The 18,802-nt window shown below is 35.8% G+C and overlaps 1 protein-coding gene across 6 annotated transcripts in view; it reads left to right on the top strand.

Moving 5' to 3' along the window:
• Window positions 1-9,557, top strand: part of LCP1 (lymphocyte cytosolic protein 1) — a 109,262-nt gene extending 99,705 nt beyond the window's left edge. For all 6 annotated transcript variants that reach the window (XM_074217089.1, XM_074217086.1, XM_074217087.1 and 3 more), the window contains 2 exons: window positions 2,054-2,178; window positions 9,267-9,557. In XM_074217089.1, the coding sequence (XP_074073190.1) occupies window positions 2,054-2,178; window positions 9,267-9,399 (258 nt within the window). In that variant the 3' untranslated portion in view covers window positions 9,400-9,557. The remainder of the gene's footprint in view (window positions 1-2,053; window positions 2,179-9,266) is intronic.
• Window positions 9,558-18,802: the final 9,245 nt, after the last annotated feature.

The following is an 18,802-nucleotide window of genomic DNA, read 5'->3' as shown; positions in this document are numbered from 1 at the left end:
CTTATCTGAATAAAATCTTATAACGGTTCCTACTGCCTGACTTTCAGGGTCCTCAGTAATCTGACATTCTCCCTATTTCCTAAGCTTATCTCCTACACATCTAGCTTTCAAAGATTCTTTGCTATCCTGTGAACATGTCATGTTCATTCTCAAAGGCATGGGTCTAACTTTTTCTTTCTTCTGAGTCACATTGCCCAACAAAAACTTGTCAAGGGATGCATATTGGATTTAATATTTGTTTATGACCACAATGTAACCCATATTACCAATGAATATAATAATACATTGTAATAATATATAATAATAAAAATGAGTATAATAACAAAACATTCAGTTTTTTAAAATGTGAACACTGAATCTGCCTTTTTCAATACCAGTGCACCCACATCTAGTTTGAGAGAAGTTGTAGAAATGCAAAAAATATTTTCAAGATACTCATCTGAAATTTTGTTCTATTTTTACTTTTCTATACTTCATGTGGAGAAAACAGTTGCTCGCAATATATATATACATATATACATATATATATATACATATGAGTCATCATAAATAGGGCAGTTCATGAAATGCTGGATATTTTTCTGTAGGCAGGTACAACTTATAAAAATCCAATAAAGACACTTGAATAAATTATTCTTTAAGTTGCATATCTGATCATAACTTTATATATTCTATTTGCAAGTTTACATGCAAAATATTAATGTCAGCTGAGGGTGGAGTAGCAAATATGCTGAAATTTAGTTAGATTTCACCCAGTCCTTCATTTTCAGTTACCAGACTTGGGCTGCATGACCTCATGTGGTCCACTAGCCTTGGGTTAGACATCTCCTCAAAGGTTTCCAGGCCTTTGGTCTTCCTCTTCTCCTGAACTTAGCCTGCCTCTAGTTTTCTTCAGAGCATTCAGATCTTAGCCTCCTTCATAGATCAACTTAAGACCAAGCATCCTCCATATAATCAATTCTATATTTCTTCCAGTTCTCCTGATTTAACCCTTTCCTGAACTCCATATCACTTATACTCTGTACCATAATTTAGACCTTTTTTTTATTTATTGCATGGTCTTTGTTATTTTTCCTTAAGTAGACTGAAAGGAAGAGCTATCTTAAATATTTTTCTCTCAAAACAGAACTCAGTGAAAATTTAGTGACTGATTTATTCATTGTTCTGTTAGATATCATAAAATGACAGGTTTGATTTTTATTTTTAAAAGGTGTAGAGTGGTGTGTCTTATTTCTTTTTATCTGAAGCAACTGCATTTTTATCATTAAGGGAGAGTAAAAGATATTTCCTAGACTTTGTCTGAGAAAAGTTGAAGAAGTATCAAACTTAGAATCTACACACTTCAATTTGGGTCTCAGCTCACTCTCTAATCTTGTCACAATGGACAAATCACTTGGTCTCCCAGAGCATCATTTTCCTTCTCTGTAATATAGGAATGATTGTACTCATACTTATCTGGCAGTACTGCTTGGAGAAAATAAGCCAAGTTTGTATATATTAAAATACTTTAAAAGTGCAAATCTTAGAAAGTTCTCTTGGACCATGAGAGATTGAGACTTTATATCATAGTCATTGGTTGTTAGCAAAGGGGACTTGATCCAAGGTCTTACTGATTCAAGGACCAATCTCTGTTCTTTATGCCACAGTGCTTATCTAATGTGACATTAATGGAAATCTGGGTAGTGTTAGAGAACTCAGATTTCCATTAATACCAGTATTAATTTTTTTGTTAATATAATTATTATAATAATTATATACATTTGAACTTTCTGAGGCTTCTTCCCCTCATTCTTGAGATCATAGTCATTCTAAAGTAGCTCATATAAAATTCCACTAAAACCTCAAACTATAGAGATCACAAAACTATAACTGGAAAGAGTGACCCATTCTTCTTGTGACCAGTGGAAATTCCATGAAAATATATAGTAGAGGGAACAATATATGTAGGATTCTGTAATATGAATATCTTTATGTAGATAGATAGATAGATAGATAGATAGATAGATAGATAGATAGATAGATATAAAATATATGATTTCTCCCCTCTCTATAGGACCCCAAGATCAGCACAAGTATGCCTGTTTTGGATCTCATTGATGCCATACAACCAGGATCCATTAAATATGATCTTTTGAAAACAGAGAACCTAGATGATGATGAAAAGCTCAATAATGCCAAGTATGTAAACAAAATTTTTCTCCTTTTTTTTGGGGGGGTGGGGTGGGAAGAGGAAGAAGGGAAGAAAATAGGCATCTATGTTCTTGTGCTATGTTATGGGCCCTGTATTGAGGCATTGACAAATATTATCACATTTGATCCTCACAACAGTCCTTGGAGGTAAGTGCCATTATTGTCTCCATTTTGCATTTGAGAAAACTGAGGCAGACTTGTTCATATAAAATTCCACTAAAACCTCAAACTATAGAGATCACAGACATCACACAGTTAGCTTGAGTCTGGATTTGAACTGAAATCTATCCTGACTCCAGGTCCAGGGTTATATTCACTACCCTACCTAGCTGCCTCAGGGATTTCATTGGTATGAGAAACTCACTTTGTCAATGCAATTTTTGATCCTTGTTTGCAACCAGAACCTTAGAAAGTTAATCTTGGGCTGGGAGAGTTTGAGACTTAATTTTCTATCACAGAGTCTTTGGTTGTCAGAGATGGGATGATTCAAGGTCTTCCTGATTCAAGGACTGGCTGTCTATTTATTATGCCACAATGCCTTTCAAATGTGACATGATCTTATAATGGAGAACCCAGATTTCCATGAGGAATAGAGGGATTGTTAAAAAGTCTGTTGCTATTATCTTTTTACAATCACAATAGCATCTTTATAGCTGCAGTTGGCATTAAGTAATATTTCTGTTATTGTTATTTGATGTTCAACATCTGTTGATAATTAACACCAGTATGAGATAAGGCTCTTGATGTTAAGGATTTTTTTTAATCAAAAGTCAGCCCAAATTTTAGCAATTTGTAGCCTGTGAGCTCATTTATTGAGGAGCTTCTGGGTGAGAAAATTCCTTCTGAAAAAAACAGATTATCACCTAGTTTTCGATTTGTAGTCTTAGAAGTTATTGGGGATTTGGGAGATCAAATGACATGCCCAGCAGCACTTCTTACTAACCCTGAAGTCAGACATCTCTTCATCATACAACAATTCCTCTCAGTTTAGCATATAATGTCATAAAACTTGTTTCATAATCATCAGCTTACAGCAACCCTCTTGAAAAACATCAAACACTCTACTCACAATGACCTACCACAGGCAGCAGGCAGAGGAAAAACCTGCATCTAAGCTCCATCTGTAGCCCCTGAAGGTTTCAATCTTTTATTTACAATTTCAGGATACCTGAAAAATGACTGACTTAGAGAACTTGGAACCTAGATTTCTGCTTTTACATAATTTTGGAAATATCCCTTCTCTTCCATTAGTGTAGAGTTACTATGGGGGTTCAGTCATCAACCCTGACCTAACCCCCCACAGGACCCAGGGGAAAGATATTACAGTTGAACCTAATTAAAATTAGGAATATATTTCCTTCTAGAAGTAATAGAGTACAATTAATAATGGTTTCATGTTTTTTCATTTTCAACATCTCACGAATCCACCCTCCTTTTCCTCCAGTTCCCCTACAATCATCTTAATATGGGTAATCATTACCATCTACTTCCATTATAGAGATACCCTCCTAGCAGAGGTAGAGGAAGAATACTGAATTTGAAGCCAGAGGTCCTGGCTTTGTTTGACTTCTCTTTGCTGCTTCCCTTCTAAAGAGTCTCAAATTTCCTTAGATGTGAAACTTAAGAGTGAGAAGATAATCTCTAAGGTCTCTTCTCATGCCCAGATCCTATGTCTTTATGGTAATACTCTTCCATCCCTCATGCCACACCACCAGCATAATTTTTAATAGACTTGATCATACTGCTTCTGTGCACAAATCTCCACAAGGTTCAGACAACCTTGTCTGGAATTCAGTTCCACAGCCAAAGCTCCCACCAGTCTCATCCTTCTGTCATCTTGTTCCCTTGGTGAAGTCTCTCCTCTAGCCAACATGTCCTCTTCTCATGAGCTTCCTTCTCCTAGTTTATGGGGCATGTCTTATACTCTTCCAGCTTCATGACTTCACTGACACTGTTTCCTATGCCTGGAATCTCCCCTTCCCCTTTTTACCCTTTGAGCTCCTATATCTCTTTTATAATATAAATCAAATATCATTTCCTCCACAAAATATGGTCTGCTTAGTGGAATAGTCTTCCACCTTGAACCTCACCTAAAACTTTGATTTGAGATTGATTCACTTATAATGACATTGTGTTTTATTTTCCCCTGCTAAATGGTAAACTCCATGAGGAGCTTAGGAATTACCTAAATTTTGTACTTCTTCCATACTTAGAATGTCTCTGGCCCATAATAGGCACACAATAAATATCTGTAGAAAACACATTGCAAGTACATCAAACAGGCTTTCAAAGCACCAACCTCAGAACTAAACTAGTATCTATAAGCTTAATTGGGATAGAGACCAGCCTTATGATTTCCTCGATATAAGAAACTCCTTGTGAAGAAATTCCTTCTACCAATATAAGTTAGTGTGGGCATCTTCTTTGAAACTATTAAAAATTGGGGCAGCTAGGGTAGTGCAGAGGATAGAGCACCAACCCTGAAGTCAGAAGGATCTGAGTTCAAATGTGACCTCAGATAATAATTAACTAGCTGTATGATCTTGCCAAAAACTAAATAAATAAATTTGAAAAAAAAACTGTTAAAAATTAGTTAGGGTCTAAGAAGTTAAATTTGCCCAGGATTGCACAGCCACAATGTTTTAAAGATGGGATTTGAGTCCAGGGCTTCCTACTTCCAGCCCAACTCACTTTTCCCAACTGATTTATGAACTGAATTTTAAAGAAAAACTGTACAGCATCCACTCAGGCAACTAAGAGTATGGATCTAAGGCAGGGTTTCTTACCCTGAGATCTATGAACTTGTTTTGTGGGTCCATGTAAATGTGATAATGAATACATGTTTACACATGTATATAAACCTGTGGATAAAAACATGTCAACAAGATAGGAATTATTTGTTAAATAACTATTAACATTTGTTTATAAACATATGTAAATAGATAAGTATATGTTTATAACATATAACATGCATGTATATATGCAAACCATGTATATTATGCTGAAATAGTTTTTATATGTCAAATTCAATATAATTTATTGCCTTTGTTTATCTTATTTTATTTCATAAATTCTAAAGCAATTTACTGAAAAGGGGTCCATAGATTTTACCAGATTATTGTAAGGGTATATGAAACACAAAAGATTGTCTTTTAGTCTAAGGTGTTACAATCAATGATATAAAAGTTGTTGGACTAGATTCTTATTTTCTTCCACCTCAGAAGTAGTAAGTGAGAATCAGGAACCTTGTACCATTACTCCCAGCATTAACTCAGGCAAAATGGACTCTAATCTTTCATTGTTTCAGTTTCCTAAACCCAAGTTGTATGTCCTATCATCCAAAAATATATGTTAGGGAGATGAGGAGGACAGGGCTTGAACTATCAGACACTTTTCTCTTTTTATTTTTAAATGGTGGAAAAATATTTTACTCGTTTTTTTTCAGTTCATCATGTTTTATTTTTTCCAGTTACATGTAAAGATAATTTTCAACATTCATTTTTCTAAGATTTTTAGTTCCACATTTTTCTCTCTCCTTCTTCCCTAAGTGAACAAGAAATCTGATATATGTGATATATGTACAATCATGTTAGATATTTTCATATCAGTTATATTGTGAAAGAAAAATCTGACACATTTCTTGAAATTTCCACTGCCTAGCATACAACTTTATTCATAACAAGCATTCCATAAAGGTTGGTTGATGCTACTGCTAATGTTTCAAGCTCTTTAGGGTAAAAACTTCATGAATACAAAACATGAGACTTTGATTTCACCAAAACCAAGTTAAATTAATAAAGATTTATTGAGGGGGGAGAGAAAGAGGAGGTTAACATATTAACATAATATAATAGCACCTTTATGTGCTCAATGCTAAGTGGTATGGTGGATTCAAAAATAGATTGATCTAATCCTTGTCCTCATGGAACATACAGTCTAGTTTTGGAGGAAAGATACAAGGGCTGTTAAATAAATTAAGTAAATACAAGTCATTAAGAACAATTTAGGAACTAGTGGGAAAAATAGCACAATGTAATTCATGTTTCGTTGCTAATTGTATAGCTCAGACAATAAACCATTTAAGGGTGTTGAGAAAGAAGAAAGGGTGATTTAGAATTGGAAAGAATTTAGACAAGTCAGGATTGGAATTGGACCACAAAAGTAGGGAAAAATTTAAGTAGTAGAGAAGATATTTACAGTGCAGTGCCATAAGCAAATTCTTAGGAACACAAATAATAATTATTACTCATTTATATTACATTTAAAGTTTTACAAAGAACTTTCCTTTCCAGAATCGTTTGACACTGATAGTATACATATTTTATAGGTGAGGAAACTGAGTGAGACTTAGGTATGCATAAGATCCGCTCAGAGGATATGAACTAATTTATTTGACCAGAGCACTTTATACATTTAGGGGACTAGGGGAGAGGCCAAAAAATAAAGTTAGGTTAGACAATATATAAACATATTTATATATATGTTTTTTATCAGACCCATAATTTCATTGATTCAAGGACTTCCAGGTGAGGAACTTTTTGTACTACTTCAATTACAACTTGAGAAGACCTGGGTTTAAAGATTGTCTCTAATCCATTACTTGTTTGAACCTGGGCTCATCATTTTGACTATTTGGTGTCCTGGGCAATTCTCTAGGATTGTAACTTGGAAACACCAAATTAAAGAGGCTTTTGCTATTAGACAACATAGTTTGAGATTTGATTTTAAGAAATGGTAAGGGGTGGCTAGGTGGCGCAGTGGATAGAGCAAGGACCCTAGAGTCAGGAGTACCTGGGTTCAAATCCGGTCTCAGACACTTTATAATTACCTAGCTGTGTGGCCTTGGGCAAGCCACTTAACCCCATTTGCCTTGCAAAAATCTAAAAAAAAAACAACAAAAAACCTAAAAAAAAAATTGTAAAGATACTGGAGTTTTTTTTAAGTATATGAGAGGACAACAATTTCTTCAATATCAAATGGAGTTGTACTAAATGTTCCATAAAGTTCCTTTCAGCTCTAAAATCTCCAAAAAATCCATTAAATATTAATTTTAAGAGTAATCTGACCATCATGTAAAAGGGGTTGAAGAAAGGAGACACTAGAAACAACATGATAGGTTGGGGCTATTAGGTAGGCTCAAGTGTTCAATGATTAAACTTGAACCATGATAGGCAAAGGCAAAAGTCAATGACTGGAAAGGTATATAGAAGGAAAAATCAACAAGATACGAATACCGTTTAGGTATGGTAGTGGGGAGATAAGGGAGATGAAGAAGTCAAAGGTGACTCAGAACTCTGGAACCTGAGTAATTGTAAGAATAATGTTACTGTTAATAAAAATAGGAAAGTCAGAATGGAGTGTGGGAGGTGAATTAAGTTTTTGTTATGTTGTTTAAGGTTTTGGCAACATTATCCATATGAAAATGGCCAGCAAATAGTTGAAAATTTGGGAATGGAATCTAGATGAAAGCTCAGGACTAGGGATATTGATTTAGGAACTCAGCCTAAAGGTCATAATTGAAGGCAGGAAAAAGGATAGACTTTTCAAAAAAACAGAATTTAGGTAACAATAACAGTTCATATAATATTGAATGGTTGAGGGGCAGCTAGGTGGCATAATGGATAGAGCACTGGCTCTGAAGACAAGAGGATCTGAGTTCAAATCCAGCCTTAAGACACTTAGTAATGGCTCAGCTGTGTGACCTTAGGCAAGTCACTTAACCCCATTGCCTTAAATAAATTAAAAATTTTTTTTTAATTTTTAAAAAAAATTATTAACATTAAATGGTTGACTAAATGTTTTCTCACAGCAACCCTATCAGGTAAAATTTTTATCTCCCATTTTGAAAATAAGAAAAATTGATATATTATAGGTAGAGTGACTTGTCTATGATCACCCAGATTAATAAGTGTTGGAGACAAAATAGAACAAGTACAGAATTGAACTGTGAGGATTAATTATATTTTCTCAATGGAAGGAATGAAAAGAGATAGGAAAAGAAGAAGGAAAAAGCAAAGGAGGTAGAGAAGTGCAACGGCTAGCAGGAAAAATAATAAAAGTATAATATTATGGGAAGCCATTATGGAAGAGGTTTTTCAAACTCAAGAGCCTGAATAGAATTAATTGCTACAGAATGGTTATGTATAATAAGGATCAGTGTGAAGTCATTGGATTTGGCAATTATAAGGTGACTTAACTTTGAAAGTACAATTTCAAGTAAAGAGGAAAAAAATGGTGAGGGAAGTAGAGGTAGAAGGTGTAGACTGACAATACAGTAGATTTGAGGTAACTAGAAGATAAATGAGGGAAAATAAAAGATTTTGTTGTTGTTGTTGTTACTGTTGTTGCTTTTAAACCTCAGAGAGACCAAAAAGTGTTTGAGAACTGAAAATAATGAACCAGTAGAAAGAAAGAAACTGAAGATGTTGAAGAGATGGAAAAATTGAAAGATTAAGATCTCAGAGGTTTAGGAAGGGGCCATGATCAAGGAAAGAGAAGTGTTTCCTTTGATAAAAGAAGACCATATGAGAGAAAGAAGGGGGTAAAGTTGTAAAAATGGAAAATGGAGAAGATGATTGTTGCCACCATCTTTTCAGTAAACTAGATGATATGAAGTAATTTAAATAGAACTAGAGGAAGGAAGACATGCATAGGGTTTTAAGAAGAGTAAAGTGGTTCTGGGGTGACTGTTGTGGGGAAATATGGTAGAGAATCAACAAAGATCACCAAATTTAAAGCAAAGGTCTAGAAGGTATTAAACAGCATACATGTATATAGTCACACAGCTCCACGACTTTCTTCACCAATATTCTTGGATTCAGAGTCCTTTGTGAGAAATAGTAAGAAGTTTTATAGATTGCATGAAAATTTATAGGAAGACTGAAATGAAAGCAGAAACTTTTCTCCTCTGTAACCTTAAATATCAGAAGAGAGCCGACTGTTGACTCAGATGAGTTCTCATTCCATAGCTCTTTGTCAGCAGTTATTTGTGTTCAAAATGAAACAAGATTATAATTATGTGACCTCTCCATATTTTACCATCTAGATTTTTAATCCATCTCTTGTTTTATTTTTAGGTATGCTATTTCAATGGCCAGAAAAATTGGTGCAAGAGTATATGCTCTTCCAGAAGACCTGGTTGAGGTGAAACCTAAAATGGTCATGACAGTTTTTGCATGTCTTATGGGAAAGGGGATGAAGAAAGTCTAAGACCAAGAGAGGCTGGACTTGGAGGCTATATCATCCATTTTTTTCTGAATGCCTCAACACTGGAAGCCCTTTTGGAGACCCAAGAAGCATGTGGACTGGCTAAGCCATTCCAGAGTTTTAAGAGATGTACATTAAAACAAGGTTCTAGCAGCAATTAATTATTCAGCCAAGTAATCTGTCCTGTGTTTAACAGAAATATGCTTCATTTCATTGCAAAAGAAAGAAGCCCAAAACCTCATACCCATAATTTATACCCTTGAATATATTTTCTTCCTTTGAAAATCCAGAAATGTTCTTTTCTAACAGCCCTCTCTCACAACCTTCACTTTAATCATTAGTCCAGTATAAATGCTACAGTGTTATTATTCCTAGGAGAGTTTTTCAAATTCAGTTACACAAATTTTTTTAAAGACAAGTGATGAAGAAAGAAGAGAATTCAGTACTTTTTAAGACTCTTTGTAGAAATCTGTCACTTTTCTATGCAAACCCTTTGGTCTCTATGAGGTTTTCTTGCTTTGATGCTCCTTGCTGGTACTTCCTGTTTCTGATACTCCATTAATTCTTTTTATTTTAAATTGTGTAGCTTTTCATTTAGTATTTTTTCTCCAGTTACTTGTAAAAACAATTTTTAACATTAATTTTAACTCTGATTCTCTCCCTCCCCACACATACTCCCATCAATTCTCATTTCCATTTCATAATCTGCAGTCTCTTCTTTTAGCAGCATTGCTCAGTCACATTTTGTTCCCCCTCTCCAGGCCAGTCTTCCTATAGTTTGTTGCTGCTAATTAATTTGAGGGGGAGAGGCTCTCCTACCTAGCAGGTTGAACCTAAATTATTAGTCATTGGTCTACCACCCCAGGCCTAACCTTGCCCCATTCCCCAGCCTCCTAGGAAGCCAAAAGCTCAATCTTTTGATTTTTCAGCTAGTAAACCGCCATCTTTTTTATCCAAATGATTTTCATGTTTAAGACAAGGTTGGACTTGGAAACCCTGACAAAATTCAGAATTCTTTCCTTTGGCTAAGAAAGATTGAAATAGAGTTGGATACCTCAGTCAGTAGCAAGAAGGTGTTTCCCTTACATATGTTCACTGAAACTGTTTGACTCTCCATAATTGTAGCTATGTGCATTAATATTCAGATAGAGTTATATGGATGAGCACTCTGCTTCCAGCAATATTGAGGGCAATCATACTTTAGTGTAGTTGCTCTTAGAATTCTAATATTTCAGTTGTTCTAGTTATTCAATTCAATTTCAGTTTTTAGTATTTCAGTAGTTCAATATTCAATTGTTTATTTGTCAATGATAAGCCATGTTAACATTGTTTACTTTCATGAACTTTAGAGTCCATATATACCCAATGGGAATATGTGCCAATGAATTATCCTTTCTATCCATCTCAGATAAACAGATTAATAGACATTAATCTTATTATAAATGAAAGCCCTGTGGATTTGAACAGCTTCACTTAAGAAAATCTCAAGGAAACCAATTTAAAGTCCTAAAAAGCAGGATATCAATCCTCACTAACACCAGGTCACCTACTAATTGCTTTGAAAAGTTCTACTGACAGAGGTGTTTCATTTAAAGATATTAATGAACCTTTGCCATTGTTTAAAGCAGTAGAAATACTTCATCCTCTATTGGTAACCTGAGAGCTAACCCTTATATTGACCCACCAATCAATTTCTATTGTATCTGTATGCACAGGCTTGAATTTTTGCCTTAGTCTATATTTATCCAATAGCCTTAGATAACTGTCTCTTGTTACTCTTCTTCCATCAAGGAAGAATATAATTGCCTTAATGAATAAAGATGATGCTAGAAATCTGTCCAAATAAAACATTCTCTAAAATGTCGGTCTTCTGATGTTTTCTTTTGAAATTGAGGCAATAATAAAGAATATGTGATAACTGTTAAAGGATTAAGGTTGAAACAGAAGTTCTCAAAAATATGTCCATCACAAGACGCATCTTGAAAGATATGGGGAGGGAGCTGATTCCAAAGGATTAGAGTTCTCAAAACTGCCAGATAGGTTCAGTTGCTAGAACCTGTAGTATGGGGATAGAGGAAGGTAAATAAAAATAAAACACTCCAAATTGAGAAAGTTAACAGTATTCTCTTGGAGTTCTGATAATTGGAGATCTGAAATAGAAGGAAAGATTCAACTTTTTCTACTTGTCTCTAGAGGGTACAACTAATAATTGCTTGTATTTAACTAGTATTTTTTTTTATACCTGACTGTGCTGAGTTCTTTATAATTATTGTCTTGGTCCTCACAACACCCTGTGGTGTTGTTCAGTGATTTCAGTTGTGTCCAACTCTCTGTGACTTGATTTGGAATTTTCTTGGCAAAGACATTGGAGTGGTTTGCCATTGCCTTTTCCAGCTCATTTTACAGATAAGAAGTTTAGGCAAATAGGGTTAAGTGACCTGACCAGGTCCATCCAGCCAGAATATGTTTGAGAACAAATTAGAACTCAAGTCTTCTTGACTCCAGGTCCAGTATCCCAGAAGGAGATTTCACCTTGATAGAATTTTGTTTAAGGATGCAAATAGGGTTAAGTGATTTATTCAGGGTCACACAACTAGTAAGTATCTGAGGCCAAATTTGAACTCATCCTCCTGACTCCTGGGCATTATCCACTCTGTGCCAGAAAAACTTATTTACAAAACTCTCTGTTTTACGAAGTGGAATGGCCCCATTGTGCTTGGAAGTTCCACATGTGAGATACTGAAGATTTGATCACATGGATTCAGTTTAATATCTGTATAGTGAAGAAATGAAACGGGAGCTCCAGACTGATTATATAACTTGGCTGGTTATTGAAGAAGACCAAAATGGCATCAGTATGTTTGAGAAAATTTACAATTTATCCGACTGTGACTAATCAGACCAATATGATATTGGAATACCCCACCACAGGTTGGGTACAAATAGTCCATGTGAACACCTGGGGTAGGTTCTCTAAACTTATGTATGTCACATTTCCTTTGAGCCGCTTCAATTTTGCCTTTCTAATATAGTGCAGCACCTCACTGATGAGGACATACCTTTCTGGATAGACTGTTTCCCAATCAATGGAAGTACAATCAATTCTAAAGTTGTATATCAATTCTAAAGTTCGAGACCTTCAGGGTATTTCAGTATGGCTTCTTCTGACCCCCTTGTGAGCCCTTGCCCTGTGAGTTCTACATAAAATAGTTTGGTTTTTTTTGGCAAACATATTTAGTATTCTAAAAATATGTCATAATGTTGCAATGCTAGGCAGTTTTGCTCCTGAAAAGACTTCAATGTCTGATATCTTCTCCTGCCAGGTGATCTCCAGAATCATCTTAAGACAATTTAAATGGAAGTAATTCAGTTTCCTGACATGGAGCATGTTTCACAGGCATATAGCAATGAGATCAGCACAAAGGCTCTATAGACCTTAAGTTTGGTAGTCAGTCTAATCCCTGTCCTCTCCCACACTTCCTTTCTGAGCCTCCAAAATACTGAGCTAGCTCTGGCAATGCTTGTGTCAACCTTATTGTCAATGTGTACCTCTTGGAAAGGTGGCTGCCAAGGTAAGTGTGAATTGTCCATAGTACTCAAAACTTCTCATTTACTATAATCAATAGTTCCAAATATGGTTGGTATGGTGCTGGCTGTGTCTTCTTGGTGGTGTTAGCACAAGCAGCAGAGAATTGATCCATACTTTGTTGCATCTCAGTTTCAGAGGCTGCATTGAGTACACAATCATCTACAAATAGAAGATCATGCACCAACACTCCCTCCACTTTGGTCTTGGTTTATAGTCTTTTCAAGTTGAATTTGCCATCAATGTGGAAGCTGACTTTGAGGCCATGTTCATCCTCAGTGAAGATGTTTGATAATATGACTGAAAACATCATGCTCAAAAATAAGGAAGCAAGGACACATCCTTGTTTCACTCCATTGGTGATTGGGAAATCTCAAGAGCATCATTCACTATCCATGCATACATGCCACCATGAAATTCAGTACAAGAGTGAATTTTAACATAATTTTCCATAAATCCTCAAGACTGAGTTATCAAGGACCTTGATCAGATCTACAAATGTTTTATACAGACCTCTGTACTGTTCCTGGCATTTTTCCTGGAGTTGTTGGGCAGCAAACACCATATAGATTTTTCCTTGACCTTTTCTGAAGTCACCTGGCTCGCAGGGAGGTGACTATCTTTCAGAGAAAGGATCAGTCTATTGAGAAGGCCTCTGGCAAGAATCTTAGCAGCAAGTTAGTATGCCAGAAACTTGTACTAGACCAGCATCTCATACCCCATACCAAGATAAAATCAAAATGGGTACAGGATTTAGACATAAAAGGCAATATAAGCAAACAAGGAGATCAAGGAATAGTTTACCTGTCAGATCTATTTGAAGGGATGCAGTTTATGGCCAAGGAAGAGATGGAAAACATCATTAAAAACAAATTAGATAATTTTGACACTAAATTAAAAATCTTTTGCACAAACAAAACCACTGTAACCAAGGTCAAATGAAATGTAGTAAATTGGAAAACAATTTTTACAACTAGTATTTCTGACAAAGGAGTCATTTCTAAAATATGTAGAGAACTGAGTCAAATCTATAAAAAAAAAACACAAGCCATTCCCCAGTTGACAAATGATCAAAGGATATGTAAAGGCAATTTACAGATGAAGAAACCAAAGCTATTCATAGAACATGAAAAATTGCTCTAAATCACTACTTATTAGAGAGATGCAAATTAAAACATCTCTGAGGTACCACCTCACACCACTCAGACTGGCCAATATGACCAGAAAGGACAATGAACAATGTTGGAGGGATGTGGGAAATCTGGGACACTAATACATTGTTGGTGGAGCTGTGAGCCAATCCAACCTTTCTGGAGAACAATCTGGAATTATGCCCAAAGGGCATTAAAAATGTACATGCCCTTTGATCAAGCAATACCACTACTGGGTCAATACCCTAAAGAGATCATGAAAAAGGGTAAAAAAACATCACTTGCACAAAAATATTCATAGCAGCCCTGTTTGTGGTAGCAAAGAATGGGAAACTGAGTGACTGTCCATAAGTTGGGGAATGGCTGAACAAATTGTGGTATATGTATGTCATGGAACACTTTCATTCTATTAGAAAAACCAAGGGGAATGGAATTTCAGAAAAGCCTGGAAAGACTTGCATGATCTGATGTTGAGTGAGATGAACAGATCCAGAAGAACATTGTATACCCTAACTGCAACTTGAGAGTAATGATCAGCCTTAATGGACTTGCTCATTCTATCAATGCAATAATCAGGGACAATTTTAGAGTTTCTGCAATGGAGAAGACCATCTGTATTCAGAGAAAGAATTATGGAGTTTAAAAAAAGACTTAAAAGTCTATTATCTTCAATTTTTTTTGTTTTAAAAAGAGTCTTATGTACTACATAATTTTGCTATCTCTAATATTTTATTTTCTCCTCAAGGATATGATTTCTCTCAACACATTCAATTTCAATCAATGTATAGCATGGAAACAATTTATAGATTATCAGACTGCCTTTTGGGGGGGTTAGGAGGAGGGAAGGGAGAGTAGAGTAAAAAAATTGTAAAATTCAAAACCTTACCAAAAAATGATAGGTAGAACCTACTATTGTATATAATTAGAAAACAAATAAAATGTTAATTAAACAAAGAAGAAAAAGAACAGCAATAACTAAAAGAGAAATACTTCTGTTATTGTCACAGAACAATCTGTTTCCTTTATCTTTATAGACATGGACAATGGGAGGCATCCTTGAATTCTTGGGAAATAAACTCTTCATGCCATATAACCTGGAAAATTTCAGTCAGTTTTTAGATGAGCATTAGATCCCCCCACCTTGTAAATCTCAGCTGAAATAGAATCAGCACAAAACCATTTCTTCAGTTGGAACTTCAGCTAGGGACTGATTGAGTTCAACTTGAAGTAAATGGTCAGTGGCTTCTGCATTGATTGATGATGGTCTATTCAGCCCATATCTCTAGGATCATGTCCCTATTGTTAATCAATATATGTCTTTGGCCCATCAATAGCTTTCAGGGCATTCTTGTTTGTTACTGTCTGCATAAAACTGAATTTCATCTGTATTCTTACTGAGTCTAGAGCCCTGCATCTCTGTAAACTTCACTTGGACTTTACTTTTAATGGAATTAAATGTTGCCTTCTTAGAAATGGATGAACTGTCCTGCTGGTAAACCCTGTGGAGTTCTTGTTTTTCATTTAGCAGCTTCTGTATTTCCCCATCATTTTCCTCAAACTAGTCTTGGCTTTTGCAAGTGTTCTGGCCCAGATGAGCAAGTGCTGTATGCAAGATCTCTGAAAGCTGCCCACTCTCTTTCTGCTCCACTGTTGCCAACGGTGTGTTGGCTCAGTTTTTCCTCCAAGTTAGCTACAATCTATTCCCACTTGGAGAGACACTAATCTCTTGACATTAATTCTTCTAGTCTTCATTTTACCTTGGGGCCGCTACTTTGGTTGAATGCAAATATTTAGCTTAGAAAGGATGAGTCTGTGATCACTCCAGGACTGTGCACCACCACACTTTGTCACTGTCACATCCTGTCTGTCTTTTCTCTTATGATCACATAGTCTGTTAGATGCCATTGTTTGCTAGAGGGTGTATCCAGGAAGTTTTATTGTGTCTAGGTAAATGGAAAACAGTGTTTGTGATGAGGTCATAATACACATATCTTCAGTAGTGGGTGACCACTGCTGTTGCTGTTTCCAGTTCCTCCCGAAGACAGCCATGTCTGTAATCTGAGCCTACTCTAGCATTAAAGTCACCTAAAATCATAAGCTTCTTCTCTTTTGGTACAATGATGTTAAGAGTCTTTAGGTCTTCATAAAATTTTTCTTTAATTTCGGGCAGCTAGGTGGTGCAATGGATAGAGCACCAGCCCTGGAGTCAGGAATACTTGAGTTAAAATCTGGCCTCAGACACTTAATTAGCTGTGTGGCCTTGGGCAAGCTACTTAACCCCACTGCCTTGCAAAAGCCTAAAAATAATTTTTTTTTTCTTCAATTTCATCAATGTTCATCGTGGTGAGAGCATAGGCACTGATGATGGTGGCATGACTTTTTCCTAGAAGTGACAATCTCATTGTCATGAGCCTGTCATTCACTCTTATTAGTAGACATTCAAGAATGTTGACTAGATTAGTTTTGATTGCAAAACCTAGCCCAGTTTCATGGCATTCCCTTTCACTGCAACAACTCCAGAAAAACATGTATCCAACTCTGACTTCAGTAAGCTGGCCTTCATGTGCCAGCCTTGTTTCACCCAGGGCTTTTATTTGAATATAATATCTGGTTATGATTATTATTTGTAGTAAGCAAAGAAGGATACTCAACACTGGGACAGTGTAGGACAACCACTGGATGACAATCATGGATCCTGCAAAAACCATCCCCAAATTCCCATAGTAATTATAGAAAACAGAAAGGAGATACATAGTATGATTATTATTTGTAGTAAGCAAAGAAGGATACTCAACACTGGGACAGTGTAGGACAACCACTGGATGACAATCATGGATCCTGCAAAAACCATCCCCAAATTCCCATAGTAATTATAGAAAACAGAAAGGAGATACATAGTATGTTAGTGTGGATTGTCTGATATTTTGGGGTTTTCTCACTTAGTGCTGTCTCAAGTCACAGATACCTGGGTGCCATATCAGTTCTGTTTTGGCTAGAGTCCCAGGCATGCAAGATAATGGACTGGTCATGCCTTGGACATTCTCTGGTCGGTATGCTTTCTTTTGATTTATATTAATTTTGGTTTGCACTATTCATTGAGAGAAGTTATTATTATTATTATTATTATTACTATTACTATTACTATTACTATTACTATTACTATTACTATTACTATTACTATTACTATTACTATTATAGCTTTCCTTGATAGAAACTTTTGCTGGAAACCAACATCATGAATTTTACTTCTAGAATCTTTTTCTGGAAAACCTATATCATAACTTTCACTGCTTAAAGAGGTACATACTATTATGGCTTTTACAGCTTAATGAATCCATATCCCAAGCTTTCAACAACCAGGACCCTATAGCCCCTTTGTGGGGCAGTAAGTTTACACTAGATGAATACTTTGTTAGATGGCTACTTGCTGGGGTTATTGGAAAAAGGGATTCTTGTTTAAATATGAACTGACTTGATGACCACTAACATACTTTCCAACTCAGAGAATTTTGTAGTTCTGCCTTTACAAAACAGATAGTGCAGCACAAAGAGGACTGGACCTGAATTGAGTGAAAACCTGAATTCAGTTTCTTCCTCCCACTTATTATGTGCCTCTTAACCTCAGGTTCTTTTTACAAGGCAAATGGGGTTAAGTGACTTGCCCAAGGCCACACAGCTAGGTTACCAAGGCCACACAACTAGGTAACCTCAGGTTCTTTATAAAATAGGTGCAATCCTTTGCAAACCTTAAAGTACTCTAGCCTGGAGAAGAAAATATTTCAGGTGATATAGAAGCAATCACATATTTGAATTGTTATCAAGTAGAAGAAAGATGGATCAGACTAATATTTCTGTTCAGTATAAGGTGAAGCTCCCTAATAATTGGGACTATTCAAGAATGTAAAGAACTCAACTTTTTACTAGTAAAGTCTTCAAGGCATGCCTGGATGATGAGTACTCAATCACGTTCTAGAGGAGATTCTTGCTTTATGTAGGAGTTCGAATATGAGGACTCTTTCAGTTGTTTTGATGACACAACTTCTCACCAGTTAGGAGTAAAAATGGAATCCCTTGTTCTTCCAATGCCTGGTTCCCTTTCCAGATCATATCTGAGAAACAGGAATGCTAGTAGAATTAGTAGGAGCCTGCCCCTTCTCAGGACCACTTGCTGTTTCAGGGTCCTGGCAATGCTAAATGTCTTGGATCATGACATGATGATATATGATCATTGATCATAGTGAACAAGAATAAATTTCCTTAAGGATATTTAGTTTTATAAAGAGTAAAAGAAAATTTAACAGACAAAATATGTGATGGATTTTTGTGCAAAGAATGGTAATCAAGTATTCTTCATCTTCACTGAGGGGGAAAAACTCAAATAAAACAAAGCACAAAGACTGCTTTAAACTGAAGTATTATAAATTGTTATGGTCAAGGACCATATCAAATTGAATTCAAATCTCTCATTACATGCTGTATTGTGTTATAAGCTTATCAGAGTAGTTACTAGAGTACTGGACTTGGAGTTTGGATGATCTGAGTTCAATTCCCTTCAGTCATTTCTTAGCTGGGTAAAGCCTAGCAGGACGTTTAACTTCTTTAAGCTTCATTTTTCTTATGTGTGAAATGTGGGTAAGAGCATCACTCCATAAGATACTTCTGAGGATCA

This window comes from Macrotis lagotis, chromosome 1, assembly GCF_037893015.1.
Source record: "Macrotis lagotis isolate mMagLag1 chromosome 1, bilby.v1.9.chrom.fasta, whole genome shotgun sequence".
NCBI classification, from domain to species: domain Eukaryota; kingdom Metazoa; phylum Chordata; class Mammalia; order Peramelemorphia; family Peramelidae; genus Macrotis; species Macrotis lagotis.
This window is presented reverse-complemented; position numbering and strand designations above follow the sequence as displayed.